The following is a 24,216-nucleotide window of genomic DNA, read 5'->3' as shown; positions in this document are numbered from 1 at the left end:
CATAAGTATTCTTTTACTGAGATGTGCACACTTTTTCCTTTCCCTTTTGCTTTCATTTTCCCTTCCACTTTTTCTCTTGTTCCTTGTTCCCAAGAACATATCTCCAGAGGTGATGATTCCTTGCTAGAGTGTCAGGTAAAAGTGAGCATATGCATGTAATTTAAAGTCAGTAAGGATTTGACTGTATCTTTTCATACTAGAAACCTGGCTCGTTCAGTTCCTAAGGCTAAAACAGTTCCTCTTTGCTGCTTTTGTCAACGACTGTTTGAATAACTTTGTTACATTATACCTTGCTGAAGCCTTCTAAAACTACTCGATCTGTTATAATTGGTTTATTTTCTCTTTTACTCTTATCTTTTCTCTTTTCTGTACAGGTGATTTCTATTCACTCCTTTCTAAGCTGCTAGGAGGAAGGAAAGAGGTTGTACATGTGCATAAGCATAACCCTACAGAAAAAGCAGAATCAGATCTTGTAGCAGAGATTGCTAATGTAGTCCAAAAGAAGGATCTTGCCAGAGAGATCACAAATCATGATGAAAGGGACAATACTGTTCTTTTGAGAGACAGAACTCAGAAATTCCACAGACTAGAGTCTACCTTGAGGCCACCAGAGAACAGACATTTCTCTTTACAACAGTCTAAACATGGTGAGGGAGGCTGGGAAAAAGAACATAAAGGAGGTGGGTTTGGGTTAATTTTATACAATAAAATGCAATGCAAGAGCTGTGATCCACATTAGCAAAATCTGAAGGGAATTTCAGTGGAGGCTTGGAAGTATTTTACATGACGTTCTTCCTAATTACTGAAATGTTCTCCCTCTAATTTAAAGGTATTCCACTGGCTTCCTTTCCCCCTCCATGTGTGAAGAAATAATGTGTGCTGATGGCATAACACTAGTACTTCAGTACAGTATTATTTTCTACTCTTACAACTTTTACTTAATGATTTTATATTGTTTATGCTAAAACAAGGTACACATAGGATATAGTAGTCGCAGGAAGTGAAGAATTTAATACAAGTAACTACTGTAAAATGGTCACTGGAATAATCAATACATTTTATGGGTTTGCTGACTACCTTGATCTGTCAGATACACAATTTTATAAAATTTATTGCTGTAATTCTATTAGATATTTTTCTCTCATTCAGAAAGAGTGGTAGGTAATCCTGAAAAATTCTTCAGAAATAACATTTTCTGCATATTGATTTCAAATTGGGCTTGACTCTCCAAATATTCTTGCACAGGCAGTTTTATTGTGCTAGAAATATAATTTATTCCCTTCAGGTTTCTATGACAGCAGAAACCATGGAATTACTGTGTTTGTTTTACTTGCATTTTGGTCTCTGTGATATTGACTGTTCTTAACCTTACTTGCTAATGTGGAAAGCCAGATAATGCAGCATGTGATAAGTATCTCATAAAATAAGCTGATATGTGTGCATGAAAGCCATCTGTATCCATAAGCTGTAGCCAAACATTCCAGCTTTTATGTTGTAACCACCTTGATTGATGTTTCCAAGTACTTTTGTATACATATATGTATCATCCATCAACCCTGTGATTTTTATTTCAGTTCATAATGTTAACATGTATTGTCTCTGCTTATAAGTCCTGTGTTTGTATTTAAAAGAAAACCAAAGATGAGGACTTGTCAATGTTACATTGTGCGATCCAGTTAAATAAGAGCCTATCAAACTATTGGCAGAGGAAGAAAAAAACAGGTGGAATGTTACTTTATGCCTGACATATGTATAAATCATAAATAATTCCATAAACCCGACTGGAATTAATATTTGGGAAAGTAATTTGGATAGCATTTCCTTCATGTGGATAGTTCAGTTTAGACTAATAACATGTGGTGCATACAAACAAAGAAGAAAATTCCTTTCTATTTTCACTGATCCAGAAGAGGGAATGTCAGTGAGCTGAATAAATGGCTCAGTTTGACATAGCTTTTATAGCATGAATTCTAACTGCAGAAAGTATTTTCTTGGATATGTCAGTAGCCATATATTCATTTAGGGGTAATTTGTTGGTGGGGGACTAATTAATAAATGAACTTTCAAATTATGCAATTTTGAGGTATAGGAAAAAAGGAAACTGACATTTTCCTAATAAGCATTTTTGGGGTGTTTTTTTTATGATTGTAATACTTTTAATTACAGAATTCCTGACCTGCAGAAGCTGTCAATACCATCTTTTGGTAAAAGAACTTTGTAGCAATAAAGTATTTAAGCATATATTTTGTTTCTCTTTAGATAACTATTTACATACTTAAAACAAAATCTTCTGTAAGAAAATTTTCCTCCTCAGAGGAAGAAGTAAAGTTGTGTTGATTTAATGAAAAATTTATCCCCTTTGTAAAACATTGACTGAATTGAATTGAATTGAAAAAATTCTCAATTGTCTTAGGGCAAGACTCTGCTATTAAATTAATTTCATTTAACTGTTTAAAAATCACCAGTATTAAAATAGTTTAATATTTTTAGTCTTGCAAATACTCCAGTTTTTAACGTGTAATTGTCCTGAAGTACCAAGTACCTGAAATACTAAGTGGCTAATACAGTAAGTAAAGTTGTTATAAATGTTCAAACTTTATACTACTGCTCTTCCTGCACTGTGATGAGCTTGTTAACCTAGACCAGTCAATAACCTGTCACGTTATTTAATATCACTGCAACTAGTACAGTGATATTAAATACCTTCTAAATATGTCAAAGAGTGTAATTCTCCAATTTTCAAAACTCCTTTGTGCATCGCGTAATTAAATTTGTCCAGACTTAAATGAGTGTTCTGATGGCAGGGAGTGCTACATGACTTAAAGTTTGCAAAGTTAAAAGCTAGAATGATCTTCCACGAAATTCTAGATATTAAATTACAATTATGTCAGTAAATACGGCTTTAATCTTTCACTTCTTTAGAGACTTAATTGCATGTTCTAAATCTAGGTAATTCTTCCTTGTTTTCTTTTTTTTTTAAAGAAAGGAACTACTCCAAGTTGAAAACTAGAAGATCTAGTACCTAGTTTAGAGATCTCATTCACAAGAAAACTAGTGATCTTGTTTTTTCTAAGTAATCATAAATTACTTCAATGGGAAAAGTAATTTTCATTAGCCTCATATGAAACTCTTCCATGGACCATTTATTCTTGTAGGGAAATAAGTTATAAGTCTTAGATAAGGAAGTCTAAATTTAGTGAGTTTTTGTAAAAAGCTAGTTGCCTTGAGATAAACTTGTATAAAGGACTTTCAGAATGGACTGAAAGGAAAAAGAAAATACAATACTAATAAACAAATTTTGGAAAAATGTGATAAAATCTAAAGATTGTATTGAGGCTAGAGCTCTTGTGATTAGACTGTATGTCACTGTACATTCATTTTATTGTTTCGACCTATCAGAAATCTTTTATTCCTTTAAGTAGAAACATTTTCTATTTTAGAGTATGTGTCTTCAGAGAGACTAAATAGAGGCCAAAATAGAGGTCCTATGTTTTGCCTTTTATTTTTTATAGCTTTTTTAAAAAAAGGCTCAGAGGCCTCTGTAACATGAAACATGAAAAGCTTTTTGGAGGTTACCATAAAGGGATGTTGGATGAGCAAGTGAGGAAGCAAACACTCAATTTCCATTCTCTTACTCCTTCCAAAATCCAAACTTCTGTGAATATACCTGGCACTACACCTGCTGTGATCAACTCAACTCTACAGAAGTATGAATATGTATAATTTTTTGTAACAGCTTTTTCTTTAGCTTGCAGCTTTTGTTCAGCTAAAATTTCTACAGGGCAGGATTTCTTGTTTTGGAAGTTTCTGATTACTGTCCTGGATACACTGCAGTTGCTGATAGCTTGTAGGATTCTTTTAGGAAACCTACTCTAGCTTATGATATCGCAGTCTAAACAGGTAAAACATCTCCTAGTCTGCAATAGCTTTTCAGCACTGCTTTCATATTTCTCTTGGATAGGTTGTAGAGAATGATTTTCCCTCCACTTCATTCCTGTTGTTCCTCCTCAGACGACAGCTCTTCCAAGTGAAATGCAAGGGGAGGGTATTATCAGGACAGATGGGTTGCACAGGTGGCTTAAAGATTTTATAAATGGTTTCCCATTAATTTTGCCTTTCATTGGAAAATCACTTCCAGGTGAAGGTGAACCCTCTCAGACTCCTTGGTTGCTGTGTTCTAAGGTCTGTGATCTGCCTTCTTTCAAAGCAGGATGCCCTGACACTTTGTGAATTTGGAGATCTTTTTTACCTGCCTAGATGGTACTCCCAGTGACTGGTGTTTAGGATCAGAGCAGAACTCACAAACTTTACATGAACTGAAAATTGCAAAGTAAAGTGTGGTTACCTTCAAACACACTGACTATTAGTGAAGTGGCTCCAGTTTCACATAACTTCAAAGAAATTGCTTCTTATTTGCCATCAGTTTGGCTCTATAAGCCTACATGCTAATTATGCATTGTAGAAATACCTGAATTATGCTCAACAAATCAATTTCTGAAAGGAAGCAGTGGTAGATTTCCTAACATGTAGAAAAAATTTTAGAATTTTTTGGTTTTTATTTCTTTCTATTTTATCAGAATTAGTGAGATCTCTTTCACTGTTACATTTTTTATTTTTTGATAATCTAGTTCATCTGTCTCTTAATACACTGCCAGAGCCACACAAGAGCAATCTCTTGCAAATAGTATTTAAGTAGGTGATCTGTGAAAAATTAATCTTTGCAGTCAACTTTCCACCACTTTTCAAATATTTATCAGTTTGCACCTTTTATCCTTCTCAGTCTGCTTTTATGTAAGAGGGATTGAAGAGACCATACTTTTATCTTTTTAATGTTAATCTCTAAAACTAAATTTCTCTCCCTTAGTTGAGTTTTACAGTTTAAGACAAGTACAAGAAGTCTTCTTTTCTTAGTGTTAAAAGCTTTAATAGAAAAAAAAGGGCATGATTCACCTTCCACATTTCATTTAGTGATTCATGGTATTTATGTATATGATTAATGGTATTTATATTTATATATGCATTTTTTAATCAAACACTGATAGTTAATATTTAAATTTTCCTGCTGATTTCAATTGTATATTTTTGTAATCTTTCAGTGTAGAAAGTATTTACAGAGCTTCTAAAACTTCTAGAGTATGTATCCATGTATCCTTATAAGTTGGAGAAAAGAATGGAATCAAAAGCAGTTTTGACATTTCTGTCATCTATACATAGCAGGTTGCCAGTGCTTGTGCATGCTTTATTATGTTAAAACTATGCTTGGAATTGAATTGCTATGCATTGAATGGAAATACTGCATGTAAGAAAATGTCCATGTAATTCCCAATAGTCTGCACCAAATGCCAGTTAACCATATTTGGATTTTTTAAATAAATTTGCTACATTATTACATTTTTTGGTTTTTCATATTTATTTATTTATTTATTTATTTGGTCAGATTTCCACATAGAAGAGGTTGTGGAGTGGACTGGGTTAGACCTCAAACTAGGCCAAGTTTCTGGGTTGGCACTGGACCCTGAAAATAACCTAGTTGTCTTCCACAGAGGTGATCACGTTTGGGATGAAAAGTAAGTAGAGGCCCTTCCCGAATGGTGAGTTAGAAAGTTGAATTCCTGTGTGCTGTTTATATACCTTCTCAAGAAAAGACAGCTTGAAGTTCTTTTTCCATTTAAAAATTCAGTTCTTTGGCTGAAAGTGCCTTTCAGAGACTCAGAATAGAAATGGTGACTGACAATTCAAGATGATGAGTTATTAAGTCTTTAGAGAGTAAGAATGTGTCTCCAGGGAAAAGAGCATAGTACATTAGGTCCTTAAACTGTATGACCACGTTAGTATGATATTCACTGAGATTAATTATCCTTACATTTCCATGTCTCTTAGCAGGAATAATTAGCCTGGGTGAATAATGTTTTAGTATGGTATTCTACAATTAGTACTTGGGTTTAAGGCATGCAAAGCTATGCCCATTCTTCTTTGTGTTTATATACTAAAAAAAGGGATTGTTACAAAGTACTCTCTCAAAACAAACTTCATTCTACTCATCTGATAAAATTTGCTTAGCATCACTCAAACAAAAAAATGTCTGAACTCTAGAATGGTGGTCCTTCTAGTGTTTGTAAAATTATATAGTCAGAGGTATATTATTTTAAGGACAGAACATTCCAATAAAGAGTACTATCTTTATTTTTACAGTGTTCTTATGTATTTGATTTTTAAAATTGTATATGTGTTTATATGGATACTTTTGAAATTGCAAGAAATACTGGGAGAAAGTAGTACAAGCCTGTAACATGTTGTGTGGTACCATTTCAAATATATCCTTTAAAAAATGTCTTCCTTTTATTTTGTCCTCTTTTTAAGCACCTGTTCTCCATATATATATATGTGTGTATATATATATAGCTATAACACTAAAGGGTATGGCTGTTTTCAAATCCTGAATAATTCATTTAAAGATAACATCATGTCTGAAAAACAGGACAGTATTCTGAACATTATGATAAAAAATTATGCTTAGACTAGTGTTTCATAGAAGAAAATAAGTTATTGCGGTTTTAAGGTAAATAACATAATGCAGCAGATAAAGCGATCATTTGTTTCTCATATGCGTCAGTGATATCTCCAGCTCAAGTGTATATAAATACAGACTAAATGATGCATTATACAACTTGCATTACTGAGACTTCAAGTATTGTGTAAAAGCTGGTTTTTTATCCTCCTACTCAGGAACATAAGTGCTGTTCTTTGTGTTGTTGAATAACGAATTATAAAAATATTTGAAAATAGGCTGGTCCTTGTAACATACATATTTTTGGGTGTCTGGCAATTGAAGTATACCAACAATCCAGAGCACAAAACTTGAATTCGAGATCCAGCAGTGTTGGGAAAGCCTACAGGTTTTAAACAAAACAAAACAAATTCCCTAAAACAACAGGTGTGCATGATGAATCAACCATGTTGAGAGACAGATAGAACTTCAGCTTCATTATGCTGTGGCTGCAGAAGAAGATTGGAGTTGTGATATGTAGTCTAGAAATCCATGTATGTACCACCAGTGCTCAGTAACACATGGCCTTCCATAAACATAACTAATCATTAAATCCTAGTTCTTGAGGGGTTTTATTCCTAAGTCTTACTTTTTTTCTTCTTCTTTTTGTGGAGCATAGTTAATCAATGTATAGGAAATCTAGTGTTGATAGGGACCCTTAAGTCAGTTGAACTAGAACTCTATAGGCCTTTCATATAGAGTATGATGATTTTAAAATGTATTTTGAAAACATGCCTGTTGTTAAGCTCTTGTTTCACATCTTGTCGCATGGAGAAGAGGCATACAGAAATGTGCTCACCCAGTCAGCCTTCCCTTTTTACTTTTTTTCGGGTACATATATGGGCATTAAGTTTGAGGTTGCTTTCATTCGTTATGATGAAAAAAGAAGAAGTAATGGGTGTTCTCATTTTTCAAGGAAAACAAATAGTATTTAGAAGGGGTTTATCATGACAGTTGTATGGAGAAGGCATAAGAAGTTAGCAGACTTTTAAGTTAACTTTTATCATTAGCTGCAAATACACAGTTAATCAAATATTCCTTACCAAATTGTAAACATAAATCAATAGACTGAAAGCCTAGAATTTATTTTCTGTTTCAATGCTTCACCAGCTTAGTATAGAAGCAAATAAAACAAAAACAATCTGTGCTGTTAAGCTTTGCACAAGTGTTTCCAACGCATTATTAACATATGCCACAAAAGCTGGATCCTCATTCAGTTTAATATAGCTGGTTGAATGATCTATGCTGTTGCAAAAGGTGACTTTAGAGATTATGCAGTGACAAGCTCTGTAATACAGTAGCAGTTTTGCAGTGGCTGTAGCATTCCTTCAGCATATGATTTTAAAAAAATAATCCTCTTAAATAATTAAGGTTCTTCTACAGCATGGTCTCTTCAGTGTCAGAACAGTCTCTGCTGTAAGCAGCATGTATTGTGTGGAATATAAAAAATTAAAACTATTCAGCTGGCTAAGCAGTGAATCAGCTGGAAGTCATTTTGTATTTTGTGATGAAAAATGTGTGCTATTTATCCAATTTACAAAGAACTTATTGGAGAGTATCAGTTATATTCTTGTTACTGCATTCTTATCAAGGTAGGCAGGCTGAGCATTATATCACAATGGTAATGGATATTGATCAAAAATAGACCTCAGGGTTGTGCTTTCACAGGTTATGAGATCATGTGGTCTGTCTAAATTTACTATGTTGCCCATAAGAAGGATACTAGATTTAGCAAGAAAGCCTTTGCATTAATGGGCAGCAGGAGAGGGATGAGAAGTAAAAACATAAATGTGGAATTACATTGGAGTTTAAAATTAGAAGTAGTAGAAATGCAGTGGATTTTACCTGTCCTTCAGTATCAAAGTGCAGAACCTATCAGGAAACCATGCTTTAGAGCAACATGACTACTGTGTTTAGTTGTTCTCTTCGTGCGGTTTTGGTCTTGCTGCTTTTAACCTGGAAGTAGTCAGCATTGTTTGTGTTCTTATATGTCAGTTAAAACAAAGGAACATTGCCTGGAAATTAATCTCAAGCACTGGGAAGAAAAGAGTGACTGTGATTTTGTAGCATTCTATCATTCTCCTAGAAAAGAAGTTTGACAAGGAGAAGATGAATGGGAGATCACTCCCATAAACTCAAGTTCAATAGAATTTCTCTGCATACCATACAATCTCTTGTTTACACTGAAATCACTTAGTTCCCAGAAGAGCTGGGCATAGCAGGAAATACTTAGGCATCTAGACAGCACCATTACTAAGAACTAAAATCATAACAAGGGAAACCACTAATTATTTTAAGTAGTCTAGATAGTCAGTTCTGCAGATACAATCATGTTTTCGATGGGGTTTGTTTTGTACAATAGCTACCATCACTTAGATTCTTTTCTTTGATAATTTGTGTAGATTTTCTGCATTATCTATGTAGATAAAAAAAAATACTATTAGTCCAATCCATCCATTGTTGATGCTACAGTTTGGTAATCCATAGCTAGAGCAAGCCCTTATGAGTGTTAGACTCCTTTTAAAATTTCAAAATTAAGAGAACTTGTCATGGCAGATTACTGACATGAATGGTAAAGAATATAACAGCACCTGCTTGAATAATACTCAAACAAGAAGGTACAACACCAGTATAGGCCTTTGTGTGTCATTACTATTTATCCATTGTCTTCCTCTACATGATGGCAGAACTCTGGGGAGAGTTTTAGTACCTTTCACCTTTGGTTTAACCATTCATAGCCAAATTATTATTTTGGCATTAGATAATATTTCTACCAGAAATTCAATAGTTATAGATAGTTACTATATGCAATGACAGTATCTAAATACTATTTTCTAATCATAGCATATGCAGAAACCTAGACACATTCTGTATTGATTTTTCTAGTTATGTATAAAGCCAATATTGCTTTTCCACATTAAAAATTCTAGACATATAAATATTTAATATAATGGAGATGTGAGACTGTTGGAGCTGTACGATACATAGTTTTAATGGCTTTATTCAAAGCCTTCTCTGTGACTACAAAGTATATTCTTGTTTACCAAGTAGCATCAATCATGGCTGGATTTCTCTTGGGATCAACAAATGGATTTAAAAATACAAAGTGGCAGCAGGGAATGGGTCTTGTATTCAAGCATTTTTCATTCACATCAAACACTATGCTCTAACATTTAGCCTGAAATGTTGTTCAAAATATTTTACACTCTGTTTACCTTCACTAAAAACTGAACATATATTTTAACAGGTTAGACAACTATATTTTTATTTTTTGGAAGCTTATGATAATTTCATGCCTAGTAAATGTCCTCTAGAAAGTTTATCCTGATTCTTAATGTATGAAATAGTGACATGTACAAATGTTTTTTATGAATATATTCCATGTACCTTGAAAATTGAGTGCAATTTTGTGGGATGAGGAGGAATGCACATAATATCCTATAGTCTTGTGTAAGCACACTGTGAAAAGAATAAGAACCGTAAGAACTGAATCTTATCGTAGTAAGCTCTAGCAAAATACTGAAATGCATATGAAAAAAGAAAAAGCAGAAGACACAAACATGCATAAACTGCCTTAGATGGTACATAGTATACCTGGTCTTACTGGCAGGTATGCCCTGGTGATTGCCTATATTTTTTTCTTAGGCTATATTGTTGAATTTCTAATTTCTGTGTTGCCATGACAATGAAATTATTAAACAAAATAATTTGAAAAGGGGTTTTTACTTACTTGCTTTAGGACTATCTTTAATTGTTGCTGTGTTGATTTAGTGCTCCTTTAGTTTAGAAGTCATAACCTCAGTAGGAAATGCAGACATACAACACTATTAACTCTTACAACTGTACAGTGATGTTATAAGGTTTATATTTAAAGAAAGAAAAAGCCAATAACCCCACACTGGAACTGAACTACAAAACTTGGCTTTAAGTTGTGTGTATATTGTTCATCGGTAGAACCTTCTAATACTGGCTTTCTATTCCACTCTTTTTGTACAGTTCTTTTGACAGCAAATTTGTCTATCAGCAAAGAGGCCTTGGACCAATTGAACAGAACACAATTATTGTCTTGAATCCAAGTAATGCAAAACTGCTTCATTCCACAGGCAAAAGTCTGTAAGTTGGGGTTTTTTTCTCTTACTAATTGAACTAATATTTCCATATATTTTATGCCAAAGAGTCCCTAAACTATTTTTTTTTTGTTTATATTATGTTTGTGCATTTATATACAATTGTGTAATTGTAGCCTATTTTCAGGTAAATATATAAACAAAGTCAACAGATAATAAAATTAATTTGCTATCTCTATTATGTCTATTTTCTAACATTTCATGTAATTGCTTCTACCAGCGAGATTAATAGAAGTGAATATTGTACATTGTACTTAAAAATGCTAAGGCAGCCTGAGTGAGATATCTGAGATCAACTGAATTTCACACCTGAGACACTATTGTCAAGAAAATTCTAAGCTGTAAAGCTGTATTTTTCATTAAATGCTACATGTAGTTAGTATGTACAACATTTGTTTTTGATCTGTAGATAAAAAATGAAATGTTCACATCTATATCATTCTTCCAGGAAAATTATTTTAACTTCATTCTTCTACATTTGTGCTTGCAGATTTTATTTGCCACATGGCTTGAGTGTAGATAAAAATGGTAACTATTGGGTCACTGATGTAGCTCTTCATCAGGTACGTTTCTGAAGCTTTAGTATCAGGACCATAACATTTTGCTAAAAAGTATTTTTATTTTCCTAGAGATTTGACAAATATTGTTTATATAGGCTTGTTTAGAATAACATTAAGAATGTGCCTACAGAAATTCAACCCTGTGCACTTCATGGAATATAGCTGTGTTGAATAATTTGCTACAAGGACATAGCATAGAAGTAGAAATAATTGTATCATAGACTCAGACCATAGAATCACGGTCTGAGTTGGAAGGGACCTTAAAGATTATCTCGTTCCAGCTGCCCTGCCATGGGCAGGGACACCTTCCACTAGGCCAGGTTGCTCAGAGCCCTATCCAACATGGCCTGGAACACTTTCAGAGGTGAGACAGCCACAGCTTCTCTGGGCAGCCTCACCAGTGGCATCACCAACCTTGTGGTAAAAAACTTCCTCCTAATATCTAATCTAAACCTACTCCCTGTTTGAAGTCATTCCCACTTGAATGGGGAATTCTATCACTACGTAGATCTGTAAAAAGTTCATTTTTGACTTTCTTGTGGGCTCCCTTCAGGAGCTGGGAGGCCACAATTAGGTCACCCAGAAGCCTTTTATTCTCCAGGCTGAACCGTTCTCTCAGCCTTTCCTCACAGCAGAGGTGCTTCATCCCTCTGATCACCTTGGTGCCTCCTCTGGACTCTCTCCAACAGCTCCATGTCCTTCCTGTGCTGGGACCCCAGAGCTGGAGGCAGCTCTGCAAGTGGGGTCTCACCAGAGTGGGGCAGAGGGGCAGAATCCCCTCCCTGCCCTGCTGCCCACAGGGCTTTGGATGCAGCCCAGGACATGGTTAACCTCTGGCTGTGAGCACACATAACCAGCTCATGTTGAACTTCTCATTAACCAACACCTTCTTCTCATGGCTGCTCTCAATCCCTTTTCCTCCCAGCCTGTGTTTGTGCTTGGGATTGCCCCAACCCAGGGGCAATCCCAAGACCTTGCACTTGGCCTTGTTGAATTTCACAAGGTTCTCATGGAGCCCTCTCTCCAGCCTTTCAAGATACTTCTGTCATTTTCTGCTATGTCTTTTGCTTATCGATGAAGTTAAGTCTGGAAAGTGAAACTAAATTGTTTGCTTTGTAATGACAGGGAATTTGTATTTTAAGCAGAAGTTTCCTAGAATCAGGAATATTGAAAAGCTAATAATAAATATTATGGTCAATATATTAAGATTATATTTGGTATGTAAATTTATTTTATACACAGTGATAGGAGTTCTTCCCTAGGCCACCTGGGTCTTTGGTTGCACCTTCCATAAAACTAAAACCTCTTTTCTTTTCATTTTGACTGAAAAAAAGGTTTTCAAACTAGGAGCCAAAGACAAAGAGCCATTACTGACCTTAGGAGTACCTTTGCAACCAGGCAGTGACAAAAATCATTTCTGTCAACCAACTGATGTGGCCGTGGACCCAATTACTGGCAGCATTTACGTCTCTGATGGCTACTGCAACAGTCGGATTATTCAGTTCTCTCCAAATGGACTATATGTGATGCAGTGGGGAGAAGGTACAGTCAGGGCTCTTGGTACTTTACTCATACTGCTGTTACCATGAGCTCATCATGAACCACAAAATTACTGATGTTGCTATTAATTTTTTTATTAATTTCTATAACTGAAATACCTTCCAGTCCCTATATAAATTTCAGCCTTGGCCTTGCATCCAAATTTTCTCTTGGCTTTTTTTACGGCTACTTGTACTGGTTATATATTTACTAAAAATAAAAAATGGGGGTTTGTCATCTTGCTTTCAGAATAAATATTGTCATGCCCTATTTTGTCAAGAAAATATTCTGACTTTCATAAAGCAAATTTTTTTCTTAAACATATAAGAAAAGAATAATTTTTTGCCAGATTTATGCTGTGATTTCATCTATTTTAAGTTTTCTGAATAATTATATTTCTGGCTGACTCAGATTTATGTGTTGCTGTAACTGTGCTGAATATTCTCAGGAAATTGCAAATTCTAAATTTGGGATTTATAAAGAAAACAAAATAAGCTACTTTGAGTTACCTACCTAAATGCTAGGAAGAAAGCAAGCTAACCTTAATCTTTTCCCAGGGTTACATTGCATTATGTGGTATACTGCTGTTTCTAAGTAAAACTGATAGTTCAGTGTGTACTTTAACACAAATTTGGGGTTTTTTTATTGCAGAGACTTCTCTAGGCAGATCCGGGCCTGGACAGTTTTGTATCCCTCACAGCTTAGCCCTGATCCCTGACTTAAGTCAGCTGTGTGTTGCAGACAGAGAAAATGGTCGAATTCAGTGCTTTAGGCTGGAGACTGGGGAGTTCACAAGAGAGATCAAACACAAAGCATTTGGAAGACAGTTATTTGCAGTTTCCTACGTTCCAGGTAATCTTTTTTCTTGTTCTTCATATTTCAAGTAGTTGCTTTGTGCCAGGATGTCACATTTCCTGAAGTGCTATTGTGTTATCTTGGGATGAATATTACTTATCTTCGAGAGTAGTCCTGATGCAATGGAAAATTTGAGAACTACCTGTTTTCCTGCTTGCAGTTGAAGGAAGCTTGCATCTAATCTCTGTTTCTAGAAAATGACTGATTACTGCCTAAATGTGATATCAACAAGTAGACAATCCTGCTGCTTCCTGGTGACTGCAAAGTTAATCAGTAAATAATGACATTATTAATAATAATGTTTCTAAATATGCATTTTGGACTCCATTGAAGAGAGCAAAATTAAGACCAAATGAAGAGTTTTTGGTTTCATGAAACCAGAGAACTGAAAACAAGCAGAAAACATTGCGGTTTTCAATATCACAGTCTGGTTAACAATTACTATATTAAGTTTTGGGATTCGATTTTAACTACCGATACTGAAGATAAGGTAAATGTTAAGAACTGGATGAGGATCTTTGGCATGTTGGGCTCCTGACTCCTTAATACCAAATTTAATATCCTGTTTCTCTCTTTTGCATCTGCAAGAATGTAAAAAAATGCTGTGCTAGATGAGAGGCTTGGTATCTATGTGTCTCTGACAGTGGAAAGAGGCATTCTGAGAGTGTGTATAAGCTTGGATGCATTTTGTAGTAATTCCTCTCCTATTCACTACGCATCCACAAACTCTTTATTTAGCAGTTTTAGGAGGTAACCTATGGTCTGATCTTCACAGTGTCTTTTTACAAACATGTTGCCCACAAGTTCTAATCCCATTTCAAATTGACTTGTGTTGTCTGGTTCATTGGCCTTCCACCATTGCAGGGTCCAGAAGTTCATTATCCACTTTATTTATTTTTTTTAATATAAAAAGTGACGTAGTTTTATTGAGTGCTACTCAATCTCAGAATTTTGGGAGCTGAATAACAGTTCCACGCTCCCCCAATCTGGTGCCCCTTCATCTTGCCTTATCCTCTTCAAACCAAAGAACCCCAGCTACCTTAGCCTCTCCCCATAAGATACTTAATTGCTTCAGCCCCTTGAGTAGTGTATTTGCCTTTCTTTTCCAACATCTTTAGTTTCACTGGAACCTTTTTGAGATGCAGAGAGTAAAAGAGCACTCAGTACACAATATGTGTGCATGCTGTTTTTGCATAGTATAGAACCGTCCCCTCCTCATTCCTAATTCTCCTTCTCATGATGTCAGACATTATACTGAAATTTTGTTTGACACTGTACATGGAAGTGGAGATTTCAGGAATCTTTTAGGGATGGCTTAGAGATGTCTTTCCTGAGCTGAAGGTACCAGCTCCAAGTTCAAACATCATATAGGCATGATCCAGATTATTTTTTTGGAAGAAATGTCACTTTACATTTGTCTTTGCAGAAGCTGTTTTGTCATCTGTTTAACAACTTACTTGTATAAAAAGTCTTTCTGGACTTCCTTAGTATCATGAAGCTTTTCACTTCTCCACAGAACTCAGTTACGTTCCTCAGACTGCTAGGTGTTATTGTTTGCCCCATTTTTCAGTCATTGATGAAAACTATTCAATAAAATTGCTGACTCTGATGACTTCAATATCACACTATTCAGACTTCTCTGTCCTGAAGAATTTTTAGCTCTGCCCATAAGCTAAGCTCTTTGCTTCCTGTTCATTAATGGATATTTCGTTCACCCCTTTGAAAACACAGATTCAGTAACCTCTGATGCACTTCCTTGTCAAGGGTTTTCTGAAAGCACCAATTTGTCTATAGAATCTGCTTGCCTGTGTGCTTTTTCTCCCTGTTCAGAGCTGAGGCACAACACTTAGAGAAGCCACACCAACGTGTTCTGAGAGTTCACACTTACCCATGTCTCAGTCTTCATTATGGATTCTACCATCTTACTGGAGATGGATACCAGAATTGGTAATGTGTGTTCACAGGCTCCATTTTGTAGGTGGGCACTACTTCAGCATCCTGGTGGACAAGTGGCTGTTTGCAGTGCTGGGTTACTTAATTTGGCCTGAAGTCTCATTTCACATTTGGTTTCCTTCTGAATTTGAGTGAATGCCATCTAAACCTCATAAATTAATAACCTCCGACTTGTCTTATACCTTGTGCTTCCTGTTGAGTTGTCTCCTCTGATCTCTTTACCAAGAAAAAAAATTGAGTGTTAGAAACTTCCCAGCATATTAAACAGAAAAAACTGACAAAACCCATTTCTTTGCCATAGGCCTCTAATCCCTGAGTCCCCCTTCACATCTTTTCCTTTTGTGGTCCCACTTACTCCGCAGCTGACTTTCTGCTTTTGATGCATTGAAAGAACTTTCTGCTGTCAGGTCAACCACCATAGCACAGCATTCTTGAGGTTATTTTTTAACACCTTCACATTCCTTTTACATTTAAACTATATGTAAAATCTTGCTGGTTCTTCTTATTTGAACTAAGTATGAATATCTTAAATGACAAAGTTTCAGTGAGTTATACCTCACTTAACTTTCCTCTTGTAGTTTAGCTTCTTGTTGAGTTATCTTTCTGTCTTTCTGTTTCTCAGACAGCCTTTTTTTATCTAAACTATTACAGTTCAATCTTCACTGCAGTTTGCTATGTGTGGGTTCTTAAGGCAAGTCTAATGTTGTTGCAGGTGGTCTCCTCTTTGCAGTTAATGGAATGCCCTATCCTGGAGAGGCAGAACCAGTGAAAGGATTTGTGATGAACTTCTCTACTGGAGAAATAATTGAAACTTTCATTCCACTTAGAAAGGTAGAGTACTGCACAAAGTACCTGTTACGTATAATCATATATATATGAGAACATTGCTAGCATTCTACTTTTCCAACTTCGTAAGAAGTTGGAAAATTTTTTATTATAATGTAAGGTATTCAAAAGGAATTATTTATAATAGTAAATAAAAAAACTAGAATTTTGGGTATTAGCTTCTACATGTGGTACGCATTTGGAAATTATACTAACTTCTAGATGATTCCTACAGATAATACCTTCAGGCAGGATAAGCCTACTTTACTACTGCCATTACAGTTCTTAAAAGTTCATTTAAGAGAATAATGAAGGAATTGAAAGATTTATATATTTAGATGCTAGTAATTTGACAAAAAATAGACCTTATTCCTAAGCAGAAATAATATGGTATATAATAACTGTATGGTTATATCCCTCTTTATAGAATACTAGTGATAAGTTAAGGCCAAATGTTCTTCTTGCAGTATTGTACATTAAAATTGTGGAGTTTTTAACAGTCTCTATATATTGTCTTAGATTAAAGAATGAATGTTAATATTCCCACTTCTTGGTACACATACACTCTTTATTTGCAGTCCAACTTTAAATTATATTGAGAGTTATTTTTTCTGAGTATAGCAAATAGCTGTTTTGCATATGAACTTTAACAAAAATTAAATGTGTGGGTTTCAAACCAAGATTATTTTTGAAAATACGTATTTCAGTGGGTAAAGTGGAATGTAATAATATGAATAGAAATAATATTAATATAACTTTTTTTAGCATTAATATATGCAGTAATCTCTATGCCATTACCCCTGGAGAAGGCAAGTTAAGAGAAATGGAATTCCTTTCCTTTCACACATTTGGGTTTCACACCAGCACCTGCTACATTTTCCAGTCTAAAGCAGGATTGAATATGACCAGGCTCAAGTTAGGTGTTAAGGAGGCCTTATGAAAGCGTAGACACTTAGGGGTAATATGTTACTGCTTATCTTCACAGAGCTTTGAGATGCCACATGATATTGTTGCTTCAGAAGACAGAACAGTATTTGTTGGAGATGTTCATGCCAAAGCAGTGTGGAAGTTTGCATCTGTAGAAAGTATGTTCTTTTTGTTCTTAATGTCCTAATTTCATATTTTGTACTTTCAGGTCAGTATCACATATCTGGTGCCCTTGGCCAAGAGCCTAGTGGCATAATGAAGGTTTTAAGTGCACTACAAGCTTCACCTGCAGCAGTTGTGTGCTGCTGCTCAGTTTTCATTAGAAGACTGTTCTTCAGCATTGTTGTGTGCTCTATCAAAGAAGAGTCCTGGCACATGAGTTTATCACAGAAGGAATCAACATGCATTTGCCTTACATATCCATTGTTAGTACTTGCTTAAACAAAAGTGTTACTCTAGTATTTTAGTAATTTTAGTGTATCATTTGCTGAGAACTCAACTGCTTCCTGTGAGGTTATCATGCAGAAAACTCCCAAGGTATAAAATAAAAACTTTGGTCAACTTAAAAATTATATTCATTTTATTGGGAGCTTTCATCACTAGAAAATTAATCTAGTATAATTTGAAGTCCTATTTTCATACAGAGGAAACGCTTGCCTGTTCTAATCTAGTAAGCCCCGAGGCAAGCAGCTTCAGTTCAGGGAGAGAAACCTGCTTAGTCAGACTTCAATTTAGTAGGATTCAGAGAGAGGTTACATGTTTTACAGGAATAAAAATATAATTCACTGCTCCTTTATATGGGATAAAAAAATGTATGACAGACATGATGTCTTAGGCTTCAGGATGTTAGTCATCCAGTAAGAGTCCGCTGCTATAAATGACTAAGCTAGTTATTCCTTATTTGTCTTGTTTATAATTAATGGATTTTCCTTTGGAGCATTTAGTATCAGCTGCTCTTAATAACAGGAGGCTGGACCACATAAATTGTAATTCTGATTGGATATGTTTTTATCTGCATCTAATGAACTGAACATAAACAATTCTCATCTGTTATTCAAAGAAATATGAGAATAAAAAAGTAATGGAATTTATACAGGTTAGATGAGGGATGTCCTTGTATAAAATTTTCTTTTTAGTTTTTGCTGAAGTATAAAAGAGCAGTAGCTAAGAAACCCTGATTCAACCAGCCTTTAATTCACTATGATTTTGATAATAAAAAAATAAACAGTTTTATTTTTGCAGGAATCTATGAACCTTTAGGCACACATATAAAATCTTTCTGTTTCATATAAAAGGTGATTATTGCAAGCAACTTACATGAACTGAGCTCTTCCTTTTTTTCCTCTGGCTTTGTGAGCTACTGAATAGTTTATATTGACTCTCCGTGGTGAAATTCAGATGTTGATGGGAATGTTTACTGTAGGATTGTACTGTACATTTGAGAAAGCTAGCAGGAAGATGTCACTGAGTGCCTTTCTGAAATATCAGTTGTCCTGAAGAATGATTTTGTTTTACAGAAATGGAACATCGGTCAGTTAAAAAGGCTGGTATTGAGGTACAGGAGACAAAAGGTTAGTCTGATTCATAATGAAAATGAAGGGATCAGTATGTTCACGTAGACTAGGGCTGCTTCTACCAAGCTGAAGAGACAAAATGCTGACTAGTTTGACCTGTTTTTTGTGCATTCCTATTGGAAGCACTAGAAGGAAGCTTGTAACACTGTTACCTGGTAGATGCTATTTCACAGCCAATCTAAACATTTCATTTCCAGTGATGACAAGTGCTTCACTGTCACAGAATAAAAAATTCACTAGTAGGTTAATTCCATTCTACCATCTCGTATGTTCCAGATTGGTATCTGTGGCAGCTCCCTTAGATGCAGAAATAGCTCTAAAATACAACAGCAACAGTTACTCCCCAGCACCCTCCCCCACTCTACATCCGTCCACCACCAAAAAAGGGTTATTTGAAATGACAGTTGGTTTATATTCCTGTGTAGTCTTTTAGTACACAGCCTTGTCAGTCACACCATATGAGAAGAAATACTATTTTTTTCTATTTACATTTCCTCCTATAGATTTACTAGATTTTTTGTTTATTTAATCTGCATGAAAATGAAAAAAAAAAGGAAAAAGAAAATGAAAGCATGTAGGAACAATTTAAGGAGACAGTACACAGAGGAGATTCAAAGGAGTAAAATACCAATTAAGGTAGATGAAAAGTAATTTTAACCATTTGTATTCCATTATGTAGCTCATTTCCCTTTCAGAAAACCAGTACCACATTATGGTACTATTTATAAAGGTATTAAAAATGTTCAAATGTTCTTAACTGGTTTTTTTTTGCTTAAATTCAGAGCTTATGTAGTTTTCTTTAGCCATATAGACGCAGACAGAGAAAAGTCAAAAAAATCCCAACTGCCAATTGAAAGCATATAGAATAAAGTAGAATAAGGAAGGCTAATGAAACAATGAAATGCTTATTGCCATCACTGTTATCATTTTACTTTATCTTCATTGGTACACCAGCCTGCCTGAAGCACTCAAAAGGGAAGTGTTGACATTACAGCATGCTGTATATCTAGGGATATGTAAATTGTAAATGCCTTTTGGCTTTCTTTAGCTGACACTTCTAATGTCATAGAGAAAAAAATGCAATAGTAACACCAGGGTAAGAAAAAGGTTTTAAGTAACAATGTCTAAAACTGTTTAGAGTAGGTAGGCTGAAATTAACATCTTTCAGCCCCCCTGGGAGAAAAGAGCCAATGGACTTAGTGTCATAATGCTTAATAAATGGAGAGGAGTAGCTTGCATTCTCATGCTCCTGGTGACTGTTACTAGTGCTTGTACTACTGTGACATGGGGGAAAATATATAGAGAACTGTAACTTTGCCCAGAGGTGGTGGGAAAGACGGGGGAGGAAAATCTTCCTTAGCAGTAACTACTTAATAGACAGGATGTTTTCATTGTGTCATTGTTATCTTTGTGCTTGTGATAACAATGATATTATTTATCATTGTTATCATATTATTTATCTTTATATCATAATATTTATCATTTATCAACTGAACCTTTTGCTACTTCGTCAGAGTAGAACATCATTTTAATTTTGATACAGAGTCAAAACAGTGCTGGTTGAAAGTATTTGTGATGCAGCTACTTGTAAAGACATGCTGTTCAGCCTGAATTCAAAGTACATAGCTAGACAGTTTTACTTACTAAAAGTTATCACAAAGCATTTGCAGCATCATAAAGGTTTTTCTGAAATAGTTTTTCTCCTTGTGGGTATAGAGTTAACAAATTACTCAGCAAGACTGAATGCAGTTTTCAAAAGCTCTCCAGATTTGTAGAACCAAAATTCCTTCATGGAATGTAACAGTTCTGAAAATTTAACCCTTTGCCACAGTTTTGTTATAAAGATCTTTAAACTTTTTCTTTGTGTTTATGACAATGTGATGTATACTGGCTTTCTGTATTTTTTGTGGAAATGTTTTTGTCAAAAGGAGATGTTTAATTGATGTTACACCACATGGTTATTTACAAAAAGAACCATGTGATGTAATTACCATTGGGGTAATTTCCTATATTTTAAATAGTTGATACTTTTTAGGACAAAATTGTTTGACACATCTCGTTTCCTTATTTGAGAAAAGGGGAGGGAATCTTTGCTAATGAGTGGTATCATTCAGACTTGCTCTTCCTTTTATTTGGGATAACATCAGCAAAAGCCAAAAATGTCCCCGTAAGAGTTTGCCTTTGTTTTCTTGTTACAAAGCACTTAAGGTATCCTAGCTTGTTGTTTCCTGAAACACCATGTTCTGCCACAGCTGTTCAAGCAACAGCTTGATGTATATGGATTACATATGGAAATTGTTTTCTTTTTAAAGAATCAGAAACAATTGCTGAAGCCAGATTGAAAAACAAGCCAGAATCAAGAGACCCTCTAAAGAATATGGATAAGCAACACTTGGTCCAACAGGCCAGCAGCACTGGAGTTTCCTTTGTTCTTATTACAACTCTTCTTATTATCCCTGTTGTTATCCTGCTGGTAATTTTAGTATTTATTCGGTGGAAGAAGCCAACTGTCTATGGAGGTAACTGTGAGTAACTGCCCTAGAAAACAGGCTCTTATTATTCCAGTTCCAAATATCACTGAAAACAGGGGGGTGAGGGTATGAAGAAAGCAGCTCTCTGTGCCTTTGCCCTCTGGAACAGTTGCAGTGGTGCTGCACGCAAACTTACAGCTTGGCAGGGACACAGCACCTGCAGCCCCCTGAGCCTTTAAACTACCCTCAAGCTAGCACCTCTTCAGAACATGTATCAAAAATTTTATTTGGTGTCAAGGCAAAAACTGGTATCTCGGAAATTACTAGAATAAATTCATGTTGTATTGTCTAGAATTCAGAAAATTTAATACTGCAAGCAAAGAAAGAAGGTTGATTTTTTAGTTTGATTTTTTAAGTAGGGGATCTTTAAGCTGCTAAAACAAAAGACTCCATATGGGTATTACAGAGATACAGGCAAAATGAAAGCAGATACCATTACAAGAGATTTTGTATTATTGCTCTCTCCCACGTAGTCAATTCTGTGAGTCAGACATGCTTCCATGGTGCACCTTAATCCATAGTTCTGAAAGCTTTAATTGGTACTTAGAAGTTATGTAAACAATTCTAAATTTGTATTGTATAATAACATTATTTTTCATAAATTGGCAGACTGCGATAGGCATTTGATCACTAGACTTGTTATTTTATATCACAAAATTGTTTTATCAAGATACCTTCATCCAGAGAAGAAAATGTACATGGACTACACAACATAATTCTGCCACTGGTCAGGACCTACTCTGACAGAGTAGGCCATTCAGCAGTCTAATATGGCTGCAGGACTGAATTGGATGTATTGTATTTGAAGATTTCAGCCTACAGCTTCCTGACTTTTGTATTCAAATGTGTTAGCATACCAAATATGCTAGATAGCATATCAAATATGCTAACACTCTAGTCTATTGCAGTACTGGCATAAATGGCTTCTTAGAGCTGCTGATTAGTTTGTTGAATGTCTGTGATATTTATCAGAAAATACAGATACTTATTTGACCACAGAGCACTCAGGGTTTAGCTTATTTTTGAAATTTATTTTTCAGCTGATGGGGAACGCAAACTTGATTCTAGTTCCGGCAGAATTTTAGGCAGACTTAGAGGTAAGTAGTCACTGATTATATTTTCAAATGCAGTAACTGGAGGCTTTTTTTCTATATTCATGTTGACTAACAGATTTGATGGAACTTTCTTAAAGGAAGGATTGGGGTCAATGATCAGGGGTTTTTGAAAATTTATTTTACGACAACTTTGTCATTATCTGCTCACTAAAGAGGATGAGTCACTACCAGTGAGAGCAGGAGCTATAATGAGTTATTGTAGATCTGGTGAATGAAATGAAGCACTTTGAAACTAAGGGCAAATGGGTAGGAATGCCAATAATCTGTGTAGAATTAATGAAAAAATGGATGCTAAAAAAGCATTGTCTGGAACTTCTACTTGTAAGATTAATTTCCTTCTTCTTTCCTATTATATACACCTAGCTTTTGTGGCTCCTATGCTGAACATTTAAAAACAGTTTCTGGAAGGACACTTAAAAGAATCACCACTGTACTGATTAATTAGTAGATAGATTTTTATTCTCCCCTTACAGTTAAAGCAAACCTTATGAAAATCCTTTCCTTTCCATAGGGAAAGGTGGTGGTGGAATTAACCTTGGGAACTTCTTTGCAAGTCACAAAGGCTACAGCCGAAAAGGGTTTGACCGGCTGAGTACTGAAGGAAGTGACCAAGAAAAAGATGAAGAAGATGGCACTGATTCCGAGGAAGAGTGTTCAGCGTCTCCCCTGCCACCAACACCTTCATCATCTTGAAACTAACCTTTGAGTTCTCCATGATATGGTTCAACCCAGAATGTCAGATTTCTTTTCCCTTAAGCACGTTTAAGATCTTGTATATTTAATTGTAAACTGTTCTAGTCTGTGTGGGGCTGTACACTAGTTCCTTTAATTTTTGTTTGGTTTTACTTATGTTTTTAAGTGAAGAAGTATATGGAAATTCCATATCGGTGCCGTTGGTTTTTATGTGAACATCTTAATAAAGCAAAGTCTTTTAATTGCAGGACTGATTTAAAGCAGTAGTATTTTATCATCAAATATGGGGATCTTGTAAATAAGTCTTACTATCTGCTTCATCAGAATATTTTTTCCATAATTATTGAGTTGCCAATTTCTGTTTTGTGCCTTTCCTCTTCAATGTCCTTAACCTGTTGCATTAGAGAGAATATACAGTGCCACAAGAAAATGAAGCTGCTAAGTCTTCTATTTTTTTAAATCAGTAACATGATATTGCATTGAAGGAAAGAAAAAAGTCTCTATTTAATTTTTTTCTTCTTCCTAACTTGATGTGTTTCGGGAATGTCTTATTTTTAGATGGTATCACTGTTAGAACACTATTTTCAGAAGCTGAATGTAATTTGTGTAATAAAGTATTCGCAGAGCATTGGCTGTCAGAGTGTACTTTGGATTTTTTGCTTGCACTTTTTTGTATACAACTTTTGTAAAAGTTACAGGGGGGCACTTAACACAGTAAAAAATTTAATGTGTTCCACCAGCTGATAAAAAAATGCTATTTTATATGGAAGCTGGAAAATATTTTGTTATGTCACAGGGTTGTTTGTTTGTTGTTTTTTTTTAAGACTAATAATCTTCATCTCATGTACAAAGTCAAACTTAAACATCTAAAGAGGGATTTTACTTATATAATAAAGCTCCAAGGTATTTCCTTAATAAAACACATGGTCACAGCTAAGAGGAGGCCTGTGTCTCAAATTAAATATGCAAA

At 35.1% G+C, this 24,216-nt stretch overlaps 1 protein-coding gene across 7 annotated transcripts in view; it reads left to right on the top strand.

Annotated features, from left to right (window-relative positions):
- PAM (peptidylglycine alpha-amidating monooxygenase) overlaps nt 1–23,874 on the top strand; it is a 110,150-nt gene extending 86,276 nt beyond the window's left edge. For 2 of the 7 annotated variants that reach the window (XM_054653431.2, XM_077172113.1), the window contains exons 16-27: nt 375–680; nt 5,438–5,567; nt 10,544–10,660; nt 11,165–11,237; nt 12,569–12,776; nt 13,425–13,625; nt 16,294–16,412; nt 17,392–17,491; nt 18,851–18,904; nt 21,220–21,432; nt 22,479–22,535; nt 23,065–23,874. In XM_054653431.2, coding sequence (XP_054509406.1) covers nt 375–680; nt 5,438–5,567; nt 10,544–10,660; nt 11,165–11,237; nt 12,569–12,776; nt 13,425–13,625; nt 16,294–16,412; nt 17,392–17,491; nt 18,851–18,904; nt 21,220–21,432; nt 22,479–22,535; nt 23,065–23,246 — 1,760 coding nt within the window. In that variant the 3' untranslated portion in view covers nt 23,247–23,874. The remainder of the gene's footprint in view (nt 1–374; nt 681–5,437; nt 5,568–10,543; nt 10,661–11,164; nt 11,238–12,568; nt 12,777–13,424; nt 13,626–16,293; nt 16,413–17,391; nt 17,492–18,850; nt 18,905–21,219; nt 21,433–22,478; nt 22,536–23,064) is intronic. The other 5 variants (XM_054653433.2, XM_054653436.2, XM_054653435.2 and 2 more) reach the window with 5 other exon arrangements.
- Nucleotides 23,875–24,216: the final 342 nt, after the last annotated feature.

Source organism: Agelaius phoeniceus, chromosome Z (genome assembly GCF_051311805.1).
Source record: "Agelaius phoeniceus isolate bAgePho1 chromosome Z, bAgePho1.hap1, whole genome shotgun sequence".
NCBI classification, from domain to species: domain Eukaryota; kingdom Metazoa; phylum Chordata; class Aves; order Passeriformes; family Icteridae; genus Agelaius; species Agelaius phoeniceus.
The sequence above is the reverse complement of the archived record's forward strand: the minus strand, read 5'-3'. Positions and strand labels throughout refer to the sequence as shown.